At 40.6% G+C, this 14157-nt stretch overlaps 1 protein-coding gene and 1 pseudogene across 14 annotated transcripts in view; one reads left to right on the top strand and one right to left on the bottom strand.

The window, feature by feature from the left end:
* Add1 (adducin 1) overlaps nt 1-14157 on the bottom strand; it is a 107607-nt gene that overhangs the window by 57201 nt on the left and 36249 nt on the right. For all 14 annotated transcript variants that reach the window (XM_045130275.1, XM_045130276.1, XM_045130277.1 and 11 more), the window contains exons 2-3: nt 4443-4657; nt 9-171 (exon numbers count right to left, since the gene is read on the bottom strand). In XM_045130275.1, coding sequence (XP_044986210.1) covers nt 9-171; nt 4443-4637 — 358 coding nt within the window. In that variant the 5' untranslated portion in view covers nt 4638-4657. The remainder of the gene's footprint in view (nt 1-8; nt 172-4442; nt 4658-14157) is intronic.
* Nucleotides 8343-8507, top strand: LOC123453347 (annotated as a pseudogene).

Genomic DNA, 14157 nt, shown 5'->3' with positions numbered 1-14157 from the left:
TTACTCACTCATATTTAAGGCAGCCATTCCTCCTTGTGGAGCTGCTGGGTAGACATTTGGTACATTCGTGGTCATAAAATCTGCAATCTGCTGTAATGCCAAAAGGCCTGTGGGATTCTTCCCCTTCTTAAATTGCTCTTGTATCATAGATTCCAATTCTTCACAGAAGGCCTAGAATGCATATTAACATGGTAAAATACCATTTCTTTTCTGTTTGGGGAGAGGTAATAACTATCACATAAATGTTAGTTTTCATTCAGTGCTGGAATAGCAAATAGTCACTCTCATACATTACTACCAGGAATATAAAATGGTATTCTTTTTTTTTTTTGCTTGTTTGCTTTTGTTTTATTTTTCAAGGTACTGTCATGCTCTAGCCCAAGCTGACCTGGAACTCACTGTGTAGTCTCAGGCTGACCTCAAACTCACAGCAATCTCCTACCTCTACCTCCTAAATGCTGGGATTAAGAGTGTGTGCCACAGTGCCCTGATCTTTTCTGGGAAGTAATTTAATAAAAATAAAAGTTTAAAATTTGGAACAGGAATTCTATTCCAGGAGTCTCTTTTAAGAAAATAATCAGCCAGGTGTGGTGGCACACGCCTTTAATCCCAGCACTTGGGAGGCAGAGGTTGGAGGATTGCGTGAGTTCGAGGCCACCCTGAGACTACACAGTGAGTTCCAGGTCAGCCTGGGCTAGAGTGAGACCCTACCTTGAAAAAACCAAAAAATAAAAATAAAAATAAATTTTAAAAAAAAAAGAAAGAAAATAATCAGAGCTAGGGAGATGGCTCTGTGGTTAGAGGTACTTGCTTGAAAAGCTTGCTGGCCTGGATTAGGTTCCCCAGTACCCATAAAAAGTCAGATACACAAAGTGATGCATGTATCTGGAGTTTGTATGCAACACCAAGAGGCCCTGGCACGCTCATATTTTCTCTCTTTCTCTCTCCTCTAGCAAATAAACAAGTAAAACTGTTTTTAAGAGAAAAAAAAAAAAAAGAATCAGTTCATCAAAGTGCTGAAAGGTGACATGAAGTGCTTAACACTAAGACTCTATCATACTCTTCACAGGCTCAGGAACCATTGCAGAAGAGGTGGCAGAAAGAGCCAAAGGAAGGGGAGGAATGCTTTGCAATACTGTCTTCCATACACTAAGTGGTCACTGTGTTCATGACCTCATAGTGTCTGAAACTACCTACACAGACCTGCTAATATGAGGAGAAAAAAATGATGGCAACAAAACAGAAGAGGGACTAGTGGAAAAGAAGGGATTCAGAAAAGGGGAATGAGGGGAGACAAAGAAGGGTGGTAGAAGGGAAGTATTATTAGGGTACATTGTGTATATGAATTGAGGTTGTTAAAAGTTTTGTATAAAGAAAATAATCAGAACAGTGTGCAAAACATTATTCATAAGAACACTCATTTCATCATCATGGACAAAAGAGAAAATAATCCACATTTCAAAGAAAAGAGAACTGATAAGATATATTTGGGGGCTGGAGAAATGGCTTAGCAGTTAAGGCATTTTCCTGCAAAGCCAAAGGATCCTAGTTCAATTCTCCAGGACCCACATAAACCAGATACACAAGGGGAAGCATGCATCTGGAGTCATTTGCAGTGGCTGAAGGCCCTGGTGTGCCCATTCTCTCCCTCTCTTTGCCTCTTTCTCTGTATCAAATAAATAAATAAAATATATATTTTTAAAAAAGATACATTTGGAACTTTATGAATTCATTCAATATGAAAAGCTTGATAGAATTAAATGATTGGTTTTCATAAGAGTAAACAAATTTAAACATAGAAAAAGACCAAAAGAGGCTAGAGAGATGGCTTAGTGGTTAAGGCGCTCGCCTGCAAAGGTGAGGGACCCAGGTTCAATTCCCCAGGACCCATGTAAGCCAGATGCACAAGATGATACACATGTCTAGAGTTCATTTGCAACATCTATAAAGTACATCTAAGTACATCAAAATAATGATTCTCTTAAGGACAGAAAAACTAATTTTCATATTTGATTTTGTGCTTCTTAGTATTTTCTCTAAAATAGGGAAAAAATTTCAGTTGTCAAAATAAAGGATACAACCTCAGTACAGCTTATTAATGAAACCCAAATTTCACTTTGTTTTTTTCTTGTCTTCCCACTACTGCCCTTCCTTTCTTTATTCCTGCAGCCCTTGATACATTTAGACTAGTAACTTTTTTTTTTTTTGAGAAAGAGAGGCAGACAGACAGGCAGAGAGAGAGAAAATGGGTACGCCAGGACCTCCAGCTACAGCAAACAAACTCTAGACTCATGTGCCACCTTGTGCATCTAGCTTACGTGAGTCTTGGGAAATTAAACCTGGGTCCTTAGGTTTCACAGGCAAATACCTAAACCGCTAAGCCCACTAGTAACATTTTAATGCTTACCATGTTCTAAATAACTTGGAGGGAAGGACCCTGGCCTTTACACACCAAGTGCCTTGCACAGTCCTGGCACATACCAAGTGCTCTAAGTTTAGATTCCTCACTCCTAGTCATTTTCACATGATTTCTAGTGATTTTTATTTAGAAAAACTGCTCAAAACAAAAATGTAGGTGTTTTCATGATTTTTTTTCCTCCTTTTATTTCTTCTACCTGCTCATCAAGTTCTTTTTTTTCCTTTTTACCTTTTTAAAAATACTTCTACTGGGCACAGTGGCACACACCTTTAATTCCAGCACTCAGGAGGATGAAACAGGAGGACTGCTATGAATTTGAGGCCATCCTGAAACTACATGGTGAATTCTAGGTCAGCCTGAGCTACAGTGAGACCCTACTTTGAAAAAACAAACTTTTATTTATAGTTTATCTGCAAGCAGGGTGGGGGGGTGTAACAGGGCCTCCCATTACTGCAACCACCACTCTGTGTATCTGGCTTTGTGAGTGCTGGGAAATTGAACCTAGGCTGCCGGGCCTTGCAAGCATGTGCCCTGAACCACTGAGTCATCTCTCTAGCCCAGTAACTTCTTTTCTAAATCAAAGACAAACAAGACTGTTCTCAACTCTAGCCCAAGTTACAGCTCTCGCTCGTTCCTGTTTGGAAAATGTTCTGTGGCTTGCCCCAACCAATGCTTTTTCAATGCCAAAGACAGAATGATTTCCTTAAACCTGTCCCATTTCTGCAGTCCTCCAGTGGCTCTACAATGCCTGGAATGCACCCAATCTTCTTTCTATCTTAACCTCCACAGCCTTCCAAGATCCATCCACAATGCCCTCTCTGAGGAGCCAACCACAGTCTGCCTTTTTTTTTTTTTTTTTCCAAGCCCCTCAAGCTCATCCCTACCTCAGAAAATCACATGAGCCTGTCTCTTAACCTGGAATGCTTTTCCTCTTGATAACTGCACAGGGCTAACTCATTCTTGCCATTCACAGTAAGGTTGTCTTTTCTCCTCAGAAGAGAACTCACATTCAGTCTGAGCACCTAGCACCTTCCTTGGCAGTTTGTTTTATCATTTACCTCCTTCAGCTGGATGTCAAGTCTGAGTCCTGATCTGGATGAATCCATGTGTCCTTCATTTCATCAGACTCTATGCACAAGATTTGAGTACTTCACCATGAACAACTTGTACCTCACTAATAACAACAAAGCAAATCTCTTATAGAGGATCATATGTCTTGTTTACTGCTAAGTCTGCCACCATTCTAGTCCATATGTGCCCACAGCATATAAGGAATCATTATCATTTAAAGAAAAAAAAACATAAACACACCTACCAAAAGTATTAAGAAGACAAAGCAAGGAAAAAGATTAGGAGGACAGAAATAAAATGCACACAAGGATAGCAGCATCAACATGAACCAACTATGAAGACAGGACTAATTTATCTACAGACTCATCAAGACACTCAAGTAGGCTTGACTGTGGCTCACAATGCTAACTAAAAAAAATAGGTATGACCAAGACGAAGCAAGGTTCAAGATGGATATACTTTATCCAAAATGTTTAGGGGCCAGAATTAGAAGCATTTCAGGTTCTGGAGTTTTGGTGATTTATGAAATATCTGCATAGACCTTATTCATTAATATGCCTAATTGGAAATACTCTGAAATCCAAAACATTTTGACTGACATGGGGATTCTCAAAATGCTTCAGTATGGGGTTTTGGGGTCAGGGATATCCAATTTATATTTGGTAGGAAACAGTAAGTTTTAAATTATCCCACTGTTTTTATACAGGTACTTCCTCTGAATAAACAGTTAAGACAGTGAAAAGGAGAAATAAACATACCTAATCTTCTATAACACTAAAGATTTTTATTTTGTCTGATAATATAAACTAAAGAGGACTGAAAACCATCCACATGTAGATGAAACACTGATATATTGTGTGATGAGAAACTGACTATGCCACTCATACAACATGACATAGCAAGTATCAGAAGAAGGAAGACCACATTTAGTCAAAGAAAATTCTTTTCTTACAGGACTCTGTAGAATCATGGACACTCTCTTCTTCTGCTCCATCATATTGAAGTCCTGACGAAGGTCTGGTGCCATGTTCCTCTCCCTCAAGTATTCTGGATTGTTCTCATCCACTCTATCAAAGTACCTCTCCTTGTGAGGGGCTGTCGTTGGGGGTGGTGAGGTCACCACTGCAGCTCGAGTATCACCATTCATTGCACAATCTTTCTAGTGTCCTACAGAATCAAAATAAAAGAAATTTTTGTTTTCAAATCAGTGCCCAATAGAATTTCATAATGAGCACATCAGCTTGATAAATACAATCTTTGACATAGAGACACAGTGACTGACAGCAGAGCTATGGTCTGTAAGGCTCCTTTATGGTGCAGAGATACAGGACTTATAAGCCACCCCCCCTCCCAACCCTCCACTAGCCAAGGCTGTATTCTCTCCTGGTCATTTTTCTTTAGCAGACAACAGGAGAACAATCTAACAAAACTATCATGTCTTCTGACAAATCCAAAAAGAATATGAAATTGAAACTTTTGAGCACATGATAATTTACCCTTATGATTCATCCCACACAGGCAAAACCTAGCAACAGTAGCATAATTCATTTCTGGGGAAAATCTGATTTCTTTCTTCTTTTTTAATTTACTTATTCATTCATTCATTTTACAGTGCTAGGGATCAAATTAAGGTTTTTCACATGCTAGGCAAGCTCTCTTCCATTGAGTTATAACCTCAACCATGAGAAATTCATTTCTGATATTTTTCCAAAATGGTAGTATTAAAGGATTCTTCAAAAAGATCAGACAAAGAGAACTTGCCCACACATCTGCCTTCATGAAGATGAGGAATATTCCTCCCTAAACTTACCTTTTTGGGACAAGGAGCAAGTAGCAGGTAAGCAACCAATGGAAATGCCACTTTGCTCCAATTTGTGAATACACCAAAAAGATGCCAAAATGGTTCATATGGCTACTTAAAACATCCTACTGTTTACTAAAACTTTTCACTTCAAACAATGTTTAAATGTACTAATTATCTTCAGCTTCACTCCCTAAGTCCCTAAATCTACCTGTATGACAGCTTCAACTATATATATGTATGTATGTATACATACACACACATACATACATACATATATATATATATATATATATATACACACACCACACACACACATATATACATATATATTTATAAATTATATATAATTTATAAATATATATGTATATATATGTATGGATAATTTATATGTATATAAAATTTACTAAGCATCTATTATGTCCAATCATTGTGTATGGGGCATAAAAATCAGACCTGATCCATATTCCTGGAAAACACACTCATTGTGTATATTGATTTGAAAGTGTTATATTATCTCTCTTTTAAATTTATTCATGTATTTATTTTTTATTTTTTTAATTTTGGTTTTCGAGGTAGGGTCTCCCTCTAGCCCAGGCTAACCTGGAATTCACTATGTAGTCTCAGGGTAGCCTCGAACTCATAGAGATCCTCCTACCTCTGGCTCCCTGCTAGGATTAAAGGTGTAAGCCACCATACCCCCGGCTATTCATGTAATTATTTGCAAGCAGAGATAGGAGACAGAAAGAATGGGTGCACAAGGGCCTCCAGCTGGTAACAAATTCCAGATGCACATGCCACTTTGTGCACCTGGCTTCACATGGGTACTGGGGAACTGAACTTGGGTCATCAGCCTTTGCAGGCAAGCCCCTTAACCACCGAGCCACCTCTCCAGCCCTCTTTCACTTTTAATTTGGGGAGAGAAAAGATGTGTGTGCGCACGCACGTGCATACAGACGCACAAAAGCATCTTTCCAGTCAGTCCTTACTTTCATTTCATTTGAGGGTCTCTTGTTGATTGTTCACTATCCCATTTGGGATAGAGATTCAGAATTCTCCTGTCCCTACCTCCCTTCTCACTATAAGTACACTGGGATTATAGGAGGCTACCACAGCTTCCAGCTTCTATGTAGGATCTAGCAATCCAAAGTCAAGATTCTTCAAGTTGCATAGCAAGCACTTTACTCACTGAGCCGTTTCCCTAGCCCTAAAACAAAACTCTACAGACTGAGGGATCTCTGAAAGAAAATAGTTAACCAAAGTGTTGCATATGCTAACCTGGGAGCTGTCCCTAGTCAAGTTCCTGTATCCACTAGTAGCAAAGCTAGATAGCAGCTGAAAATATGTTTGCTGGGCCTGTAAGACAAAAACATTCTTATAATGGGACCTGGAGATTCAAACATGAGTTCATAGGCTTCACAAGCAAGCGCCGTAACCGTTAAGCCATCTCTCCAGCCCTTGAACCACTTTCTGCATCTGGCTTATATGTCCAGCTTTACATGGATGCTGGAGAATTAAACATGAGTTGGCAGGCTTGTGGAATAAGCCCTTATTTTATTTTATTAATCAATTTATTTATTTATTTATGGGGGGAAGATAGAGAGAAAATGGGTGCACCAGGGCCTCTAGCCATTGCAAACGAACTCCAAACACATGTGCCACCATGTGCATCTAGCTTACATGGGTGCTGGGGAATCAAACCTGGGTACTCAGGCTTCACAGGCAAATGCCTTAACCACTTAAGCCATCTTTCCAGCCCAGGATCAAGCACTTTTTAAACACTGAGCTATCTTCCTAGCCCCTCTACTAGCTTTTTTATTGGCATATGAGTCAACTAAGAATCAAATGCTTAATAAATTCAGATTCAGAATACTTGGGAGGGAACTAAAAATTTACATTTTTCTTAAATTCCCAAATGAAACTAAGGCTACTGAGCTTGGACCACACTTTGGATAGCAAAAATTTAAGGAATAGCTTTTGTCTGTTTGTTTGCTTTTTGAGATAGGGTCTCTTTCTAATCCAGGATGACCTACCTGGAACTCACTTTCTATAGCCAAGGCTAGCCTTGAACTCACAGCAATCATCCTACCTCAGCCTTCTGAGTGCTAGCATAAAGGTATACACTATCATACCTGCCATCTTTATTTATTTATTTGCATGTGTGTATTTGTGTGTGACAGATGCTTGAGCCAAATTTCTGTATCTGGCTTACTTATATGGGTGGCTTAGGAATTGAACCCAGGCTGGCAGATTTTGCAAAGCAAGCACCTTTAATCACTAAGCCATCTTTCCAGCCCCATGTCTTCTCTACAGTAATAAGCATTTATTTATTTCTTGGCATATGCATAGTGTGTGTATGCATTATGGTATGATGAGTGAGTAGTATATGCATGTGTGTGTGCAAATGCACATCACCTGCAGATCAGAGGACATCAGGTGTTCTCTATTGCTCATCCATATATTTCCTTGAGACAGAATCTCTTACTGATTGCAAAGTTTGCCAAGCTCCAGTGATTCTCCAGTCTCTGTTCACCACAGAACTGGGGTTACAAAATTGCATAGCTATGCCCACCTGTTCACATGAGTGCTGGGGAATCAAATTTGGGTGGTCTCAGACCCTCATGCTTGTGTAGGAAGCATTCTTAACCACTAAGGACCTCTCTCTTATACAAAACAACAACAACAACAAAATTCAACAGCCAAAGTCTCCAGTAGAGTTGGGAGTTTTCTGCTTGTCTATTTGCCTGTTTGGGATTTATTTTGTTCAGGCTGACCTCAAATTCAAGGATCCTCCACCCTTAGTCTCCCAAGTAGCTGGGATTACAGATGAATGCCAACACACCTAGCTACTTGAGTCTTTTGTTATTGTTTTGGTTGGGTTTGTTTTTAAGAAAAAGGTTAACTTGGATATTGCTCTTCTAAACCTAAAGATTCAACAGAATGATGCATGTTTTAAAGTGGCACTGTTTGAAGAACTTAAAGACAAAATATGTAAACTGGGGACTGAATATCAGCACAAAATAAATGAACCAATAATCTAAAAGGAGTGGAATCAATTCTCAGCATTTTGGCTAAGATAAAGTGTAGTATCCATTCTTGTCAGTTTAAAAGGAGTCTTTGACGCTTACTCTTCTCTAAATATCCTTTAAAATATTTCATCTGTGGCTGAAGAAATGGCTTAGCAGTTAAGGTCCCTGCCTGCAAAGCCTAAGGACCTAGGTTCAACTACCAAGAACTCACGTAAACCAGCTGCCCATAGTGGTGCATGTGTCTTAGAGTTTGGCTGTAGTGGCTAGAGGCCCTGACATGATCCCTCCCTCTCCCTCTCTCTACATTAAATAAATAAATAAATTTTTTTCCTTTCAGTTTTTCGAGGTAGGGTTTCAATCTAGTACAGGCTAACCTGGAATTCACTATGTAATCCCAGGATGGCCTTGAACTCACGGTGATCCACCTACCTCTGCCTCCCAAGTGCTGGGATTGAAGACGTGCATCATCACGTCCAGCTTTTTGTTTTGTTTTTTAAGGTAGGGTCTCACCACTCTAGCTGAGGTTGACCTAGAATTCACTTTGTAGTCTCAGGCTGAATTCAAACTCATAGCAATCCTCCTACCTTGGCCTCACCTAGTGAGTGCTGGGATTAAAGGAGTGCAACACCACACCCAGCTAATAAATATATTTTTAAAAAATATCCAGGGGAGGGCTGAAGAGATGGCTTAACAGTTAAGTGCTTGCCTGTGAATCCTAAGGACCCCAGTTTGAGGCTCAATTCCCCAGGACCCACGTTAGCCAGATGCACAAGGGGGCGCACGTATCTGGAGTTCGTTTACAGAGGCTGGAAGATCTGGCGCACCCATTCTCTCTCTCTCTGCCTCCTTCTCTCTGTCGCTCTCAAATAAATAAACAAAAAAAATTTTTAAAAATAATAATACTTAGGGGAGCCAGGTGTGGTGGCGCATGCCTTTAATCCTAGCACTCAGGTGGCAGAGGTAGGAGGAGGATTACTGTGAGTTTGAAGCTACCCATAGTGAATTCCAGGTCAGCCCCAGCTACAGTGAGACCCTACCTCGATACCCCCCCAAAATTATATATTTAGGGGGCTGAAGTGATGGCTTAGCAGGCAAGGTGTTAGCCTGTGAAGCCTAAGATCCATGTTTGACTCCCCAGATCCCGTGTAAGCCAGACACACAAGGTGACACATGCATAATGTTGCACATGCACACAAGATGGTGCATGCACCTAGAGTTTGAATATAGCGGCTGTTGGCTATAGCATGCCAATTCTCTCTCTCTTTTTTTTTTCCTCTTGCTCACTTGTTTGCTCTCTCATTTAAAAAAAAAAAAAAGGGCAGTCTGTTGGGATTGCCATAAATATACATTTTATATATATATATATATATATAGCTGGAGAGATGGCTTAACAGTTAAGGCACTTACCTGCAAAGCCAAAAGGCCCAGGTTCAATTCCCCAAGACCAACATCAGCCATATGTACAAGGTGGTGCATGTATCTGGAGTTCATCTGCAGTTGCTGGAGGCCCTGGTAAGCCCATTCTCTCCTCTCCCCTGCCCCACTCTGTCTCATTATCTCTCTCTCAAATAAATAACAAATAAAATAAAAAGTATTTAATCTGTTTACCTTTTTAGGTACAGAATAAAATAATAATGGCTGTCTAATAATATTTATTCAATAGACATAAATGAAGCAGCATGCTGAGTCATTAATACAAATGTTCTACTGCAGTGGCTCAAAAGAGAAAACAATGAAAGACAAAAGGATATACATATGATTTCTGTTACAAAGTGAGTCTGTATTTCAAAGCATTTCCACCAGCTGATAAGAAAGTGGGGGTTCGGGGCTAGAGAGATGGCTTCGTGGTTAAGGCACTTGCCTTCGAAGCATAAGGATCCAGGGTCAATTCCCCAGTACCCACATAAACCAGATGCACAAGGTGGTGCATGTGGCTCGAGTTTGTTTGCAGTGGCTAGAGGCCCTGGCATGTCCATTCTCTTTTTTGTTTTTTTGTTTGTTTGTTTGGCTTTTTTTTTTTTTTTCCTTTTTTGGTTTTACGAGCTAGGGTCTCACTCTGGCCTAGGCTGACCTGGAATTAACTAGGTAGTCTCAGGGTGGCCTCAAACTCACAGCGATCCTCCTACCTCTCCCTCCCGAGTGCTGGGATTAAAGGCATGTGCCACCACGCCCAGCTTTTCTTTCTTTCTTTCTTTCTTTCTTTCTTTCTTTCTTTCTTTCTTTCTTTTTTTTTTTGTGTTTGGCTTTTTCAGGTAGGGTCTCACTCTAGCCCAGGTTGACCTAGAACTCACCATGTAGTCTCAGGGTGGCCTTGAACTCCTCTTACCTCTTCCTCCAAATGCTGGAATTAAAGGTGTGAGCCACCCCCCACCATTCTCTCTACATATATTTGCCTCTTTCTCTCTCTCAAATAAAATAATTTTTTAAAAAAGAAAGTGGGGGTGCATTTCTGCAGGCAAATGTAGCTGCTTCCTAGTTCTCAAAGAACTGAAAGAAAAGAATCCTTGTAAGCTAACATGTTCAAGATAAAGCAGAGACTATAAACCTTTTGCTACCATGCAGGAGGAGTAAGATAAAGAGTACAGATTAAAAACACAAATACTCCATTGTTCAATAAAGAAGTAGAAGCTGGGCTCATGGCTCATCCCAGCACTTAGGAGGCTGGGAGCAGAAGGACCACAAATTTGAGGCCATTCTAGGCTACATAATGAGTTCTAAAACAGCCAAGCTACATGGTAAGAGGCCCTGTCTCGAAAATAAACAAATAAATTAATTATAAATAAATAAAAACTGTGCACATGTGCACGCATGTGTTTAGGTCCTTACCCAAAAATCTCAGAATCTCAGAAGGGGATGTCATTAAGCTGAGGTCATACTGGAGAAGGCAGCCCTAATCCAGCATGACTAGTATCCTTATTAAAAAGAAACTTGGGCAGACACACCACAGGGAGAACACCATGTGAAGATAAAGGCAGGTCAGAGTGATGCCTTTGTCATTCTTAAACACACCAGAGATTTCCAGCAATGCAGAAGCTGGAATGAGGCCTAGGGAAGATTCTCCCTCACAGTCCCAGATGGAACTAGCCTTGTAACATCTCAACCTCAGACTTCCAGCCTCCAAAAGTGTATTTCTAATACTCTGTCATGGCATACCTACAAAACTTGTAGAAAGGTGTCATCAGCGTAAGTTTACAGAAGAGATGCTTGCCAAGAGGCTTAGAGGCAAAGCCACCTAGGGAAAGAATATCCCTGAGCTCTAAAGAGAAGAGATGGCATAATAAAGGAGCTGTCAATTTTCCCCTGATTTTACACATTAGCATCTGGTGCCTACCAGGTGTGCAATGAATTTTTTTTTTTAATTTTATTTGAGAGAGGGAGAGGCAGAACAGAAAGAGTTGAGAGTGGGCATACCAAGGGCTACTGCCACTACAAATCAACTTTTTTTTTTTTTTTTTTTTTTTTTTTTTTTGATTTTTCGAGGTAGGGTCTCACTCAAGCTCAGGCTGACCTGGAATTCACTATGGAGTCTCAGGGTGGCCTCGAACTCAAGGCGATTCTCCTACCTCTGCTTCCCAAGTGCTGGGATTAAAGGCGTGAGCCACCACGACCAGCACAAATCAACTCTTAAGATTGCATGCACCACTTTGTGTATCTGGCTTTATGTAGGTAGTGGTGAAACGAACCTGGGCCGTTAGGCTTTGCAAGCAAGGGCCTTTAACCTCTGAGCCATCTCTCCAGACCCACGTTTTTGTTTTTTTTAAGGACAGGATCTTTCTTTCCTTCCTTCCTTCTTCCCCTTCCCTCTTCCTTTCTCCCTCCCTCCTTTCTTTCTTTCTTGCCCACCAGGGCCTCCAGCCACACTGCAAATGAACTCCAGATGTGTGTGCCCCCTTGTGCATCTGGCTAACATGGGCCCTGGGGAATCAAGCCTCGAACCGGGGCCCTTAGGCTTCACAGGCAAGCGCTTAACCACTAAGCCATCTCTGCAGGCCAAGACAGGATCTTTTTATATGAAGCCTAGATTGACCAAAAATATTCCACCTCCACTTCCTAGGTGCTGGTATTACAATCATGTACCACCACACCTGGCCTCAGAGAGATCTCACAAACTTTTTTTTCTTTCTTTCTTTCTTTCTTTCTTTCTTTCTTTCTTTCTTTCTTTCTCTCTCTCTCTCTCTCTCTCTCTCTCTCTCTCTCTCTCTCTCTCTCTCTTCTCTCTCTCTCTCTCTCTCTCTCTCTCTTTCTTTTTTGGTTTTCCGAGGTAGGGTCTCACTCTGGTCCAGGCTGACCTGGAATTAACTCTGTCATCTCAGGGTGGCCTTAAATTCATGGCAATCCTCCTACCTCTGCCTCCCAAGTGCTGGGATTAAAGGCATGCGCCACCACGCCCAGCTCTCACAAACTATTCTTTACCTTCCAAACCTTTCACTTAACCTCAATAGCTAACTCAAATATTTCCCGCTCTGTGTAGCTTGGCCCAATCTCTAACCCTGGCTCCTGACCTCTTGTATGCAAGGATACTTTATTCTTGCCTCCTTTACAATGATTTTCAAACTAGACTAAAGCATTATTTGTGGATATACTTGCTCTATTCTCAGTGTCTGTGGGCCCATAAAGAACTGAAAATACATTTCTAGCTTGTTTTGGAAATAAGCCCAAGAATCAGCAAGGTCTCAGCTGAGACCGCTCTTCAGTAGGTTATCTGTTACAATAGACAACTTCTCTAGGAAGAAGGACTCAATGAGGACACCTTTGCATCCAAAAAAAAAAAAAAAAAAAAAAACAAACAAAACTGCCTCTGAAGACATAAGGAACTCAATGATTAAGCCTTTTCTGGGACTAAACACACTTGGAGGAGCCAATGCTGACAATACGCCCAGGCAAAGGGCTGGCGTAGCTCCGCATGGGCAGCACATAGAGCAAAGGAAACACAGGAGCCCCAGCCAAAATTCCTGACTCTCAGAAACCTGTAAACCTGGAAGGGGTTTGCTGAAGGGGTCATGCCAGCCAACGAAAGGGAAATCCCTAATATCTACTGACAGGAGAAAACCTAAGCTTGGTATTCTAACCCCCAGATAAAACAGAGTACAACCATAAGCGACTATCCCTTATGATTTCTATTACTTGACAAGAAACACAGTTCACCATTTCCACAAAAAGAGAAACACTCACCTTACAATGAAGATTCTTAACAGCCTCAGACTGATTGAATGTGCCCTGCTGGGAACCTCAAAGCTCAGTACAAGCCTTTAATTATGCTGATCGGATCATTTCTATTCCTGTGTCTCTGCATGTTCTCTTACAGATGAAAAGTGCTCAAAAAAACTTACTAACTACTGCTTACGATATGTCACATGCTGATTAAACCTCATTTTAATATATATTAGCTTATTTTTCCATGCATATAAGGAAACTGAGACACAAGGCAGGTGAGCAGACAGGAGAGGGATATAAACTCAGGACACCTAGCTCCAGAGTTCCCTCTCCTCACAATAGTTCACACTACTGTACATCACCCTCATGTTTCAGGACAGTTGAAATAACAAAATAATCCAAAAATTAAAATAATTAATCAAAATAATTCATCCCAGCTTGGTCTCCTACACTGATGCTCCTTTAAATCAGGAAATGAATACATGGGTGGGTCCTCTTGTTTCTTCTCTCCTTTATGATAGTTACTAGGTTTCCAGCCTAAATCTTCCAGAATTTATCTTTTGTATGCAATTATATAGCTATGTCATTTCTCTCTTCACTACTGCCTCAACCATCCAGTTAAGATGGCAGCATAGGAACCATGCTAAAGCAGCCTACAGGAGAAAAAGCCAAAAAAAAAAAAA

This window comes from Jaculus jaculus, chromosome 11, assembly GCF_020740685.1.
Source record: "Jaculus jaculus isolate mJacJac1 chromosome 11, mJacJac1.mat.Y.cur, whole genome shotgun sequence".
Classification (NCBI taxonomy): Eukaryota; Metazoa; Chordata; class Mammalia; order Rodentia; family Dipodidae; genus Jaculus; species Jaculus jaculus.
Note: the sequence above shows the minus strand (reverse complement) of the source record. Positions and strands in the feature narration are given on the sequence as shown.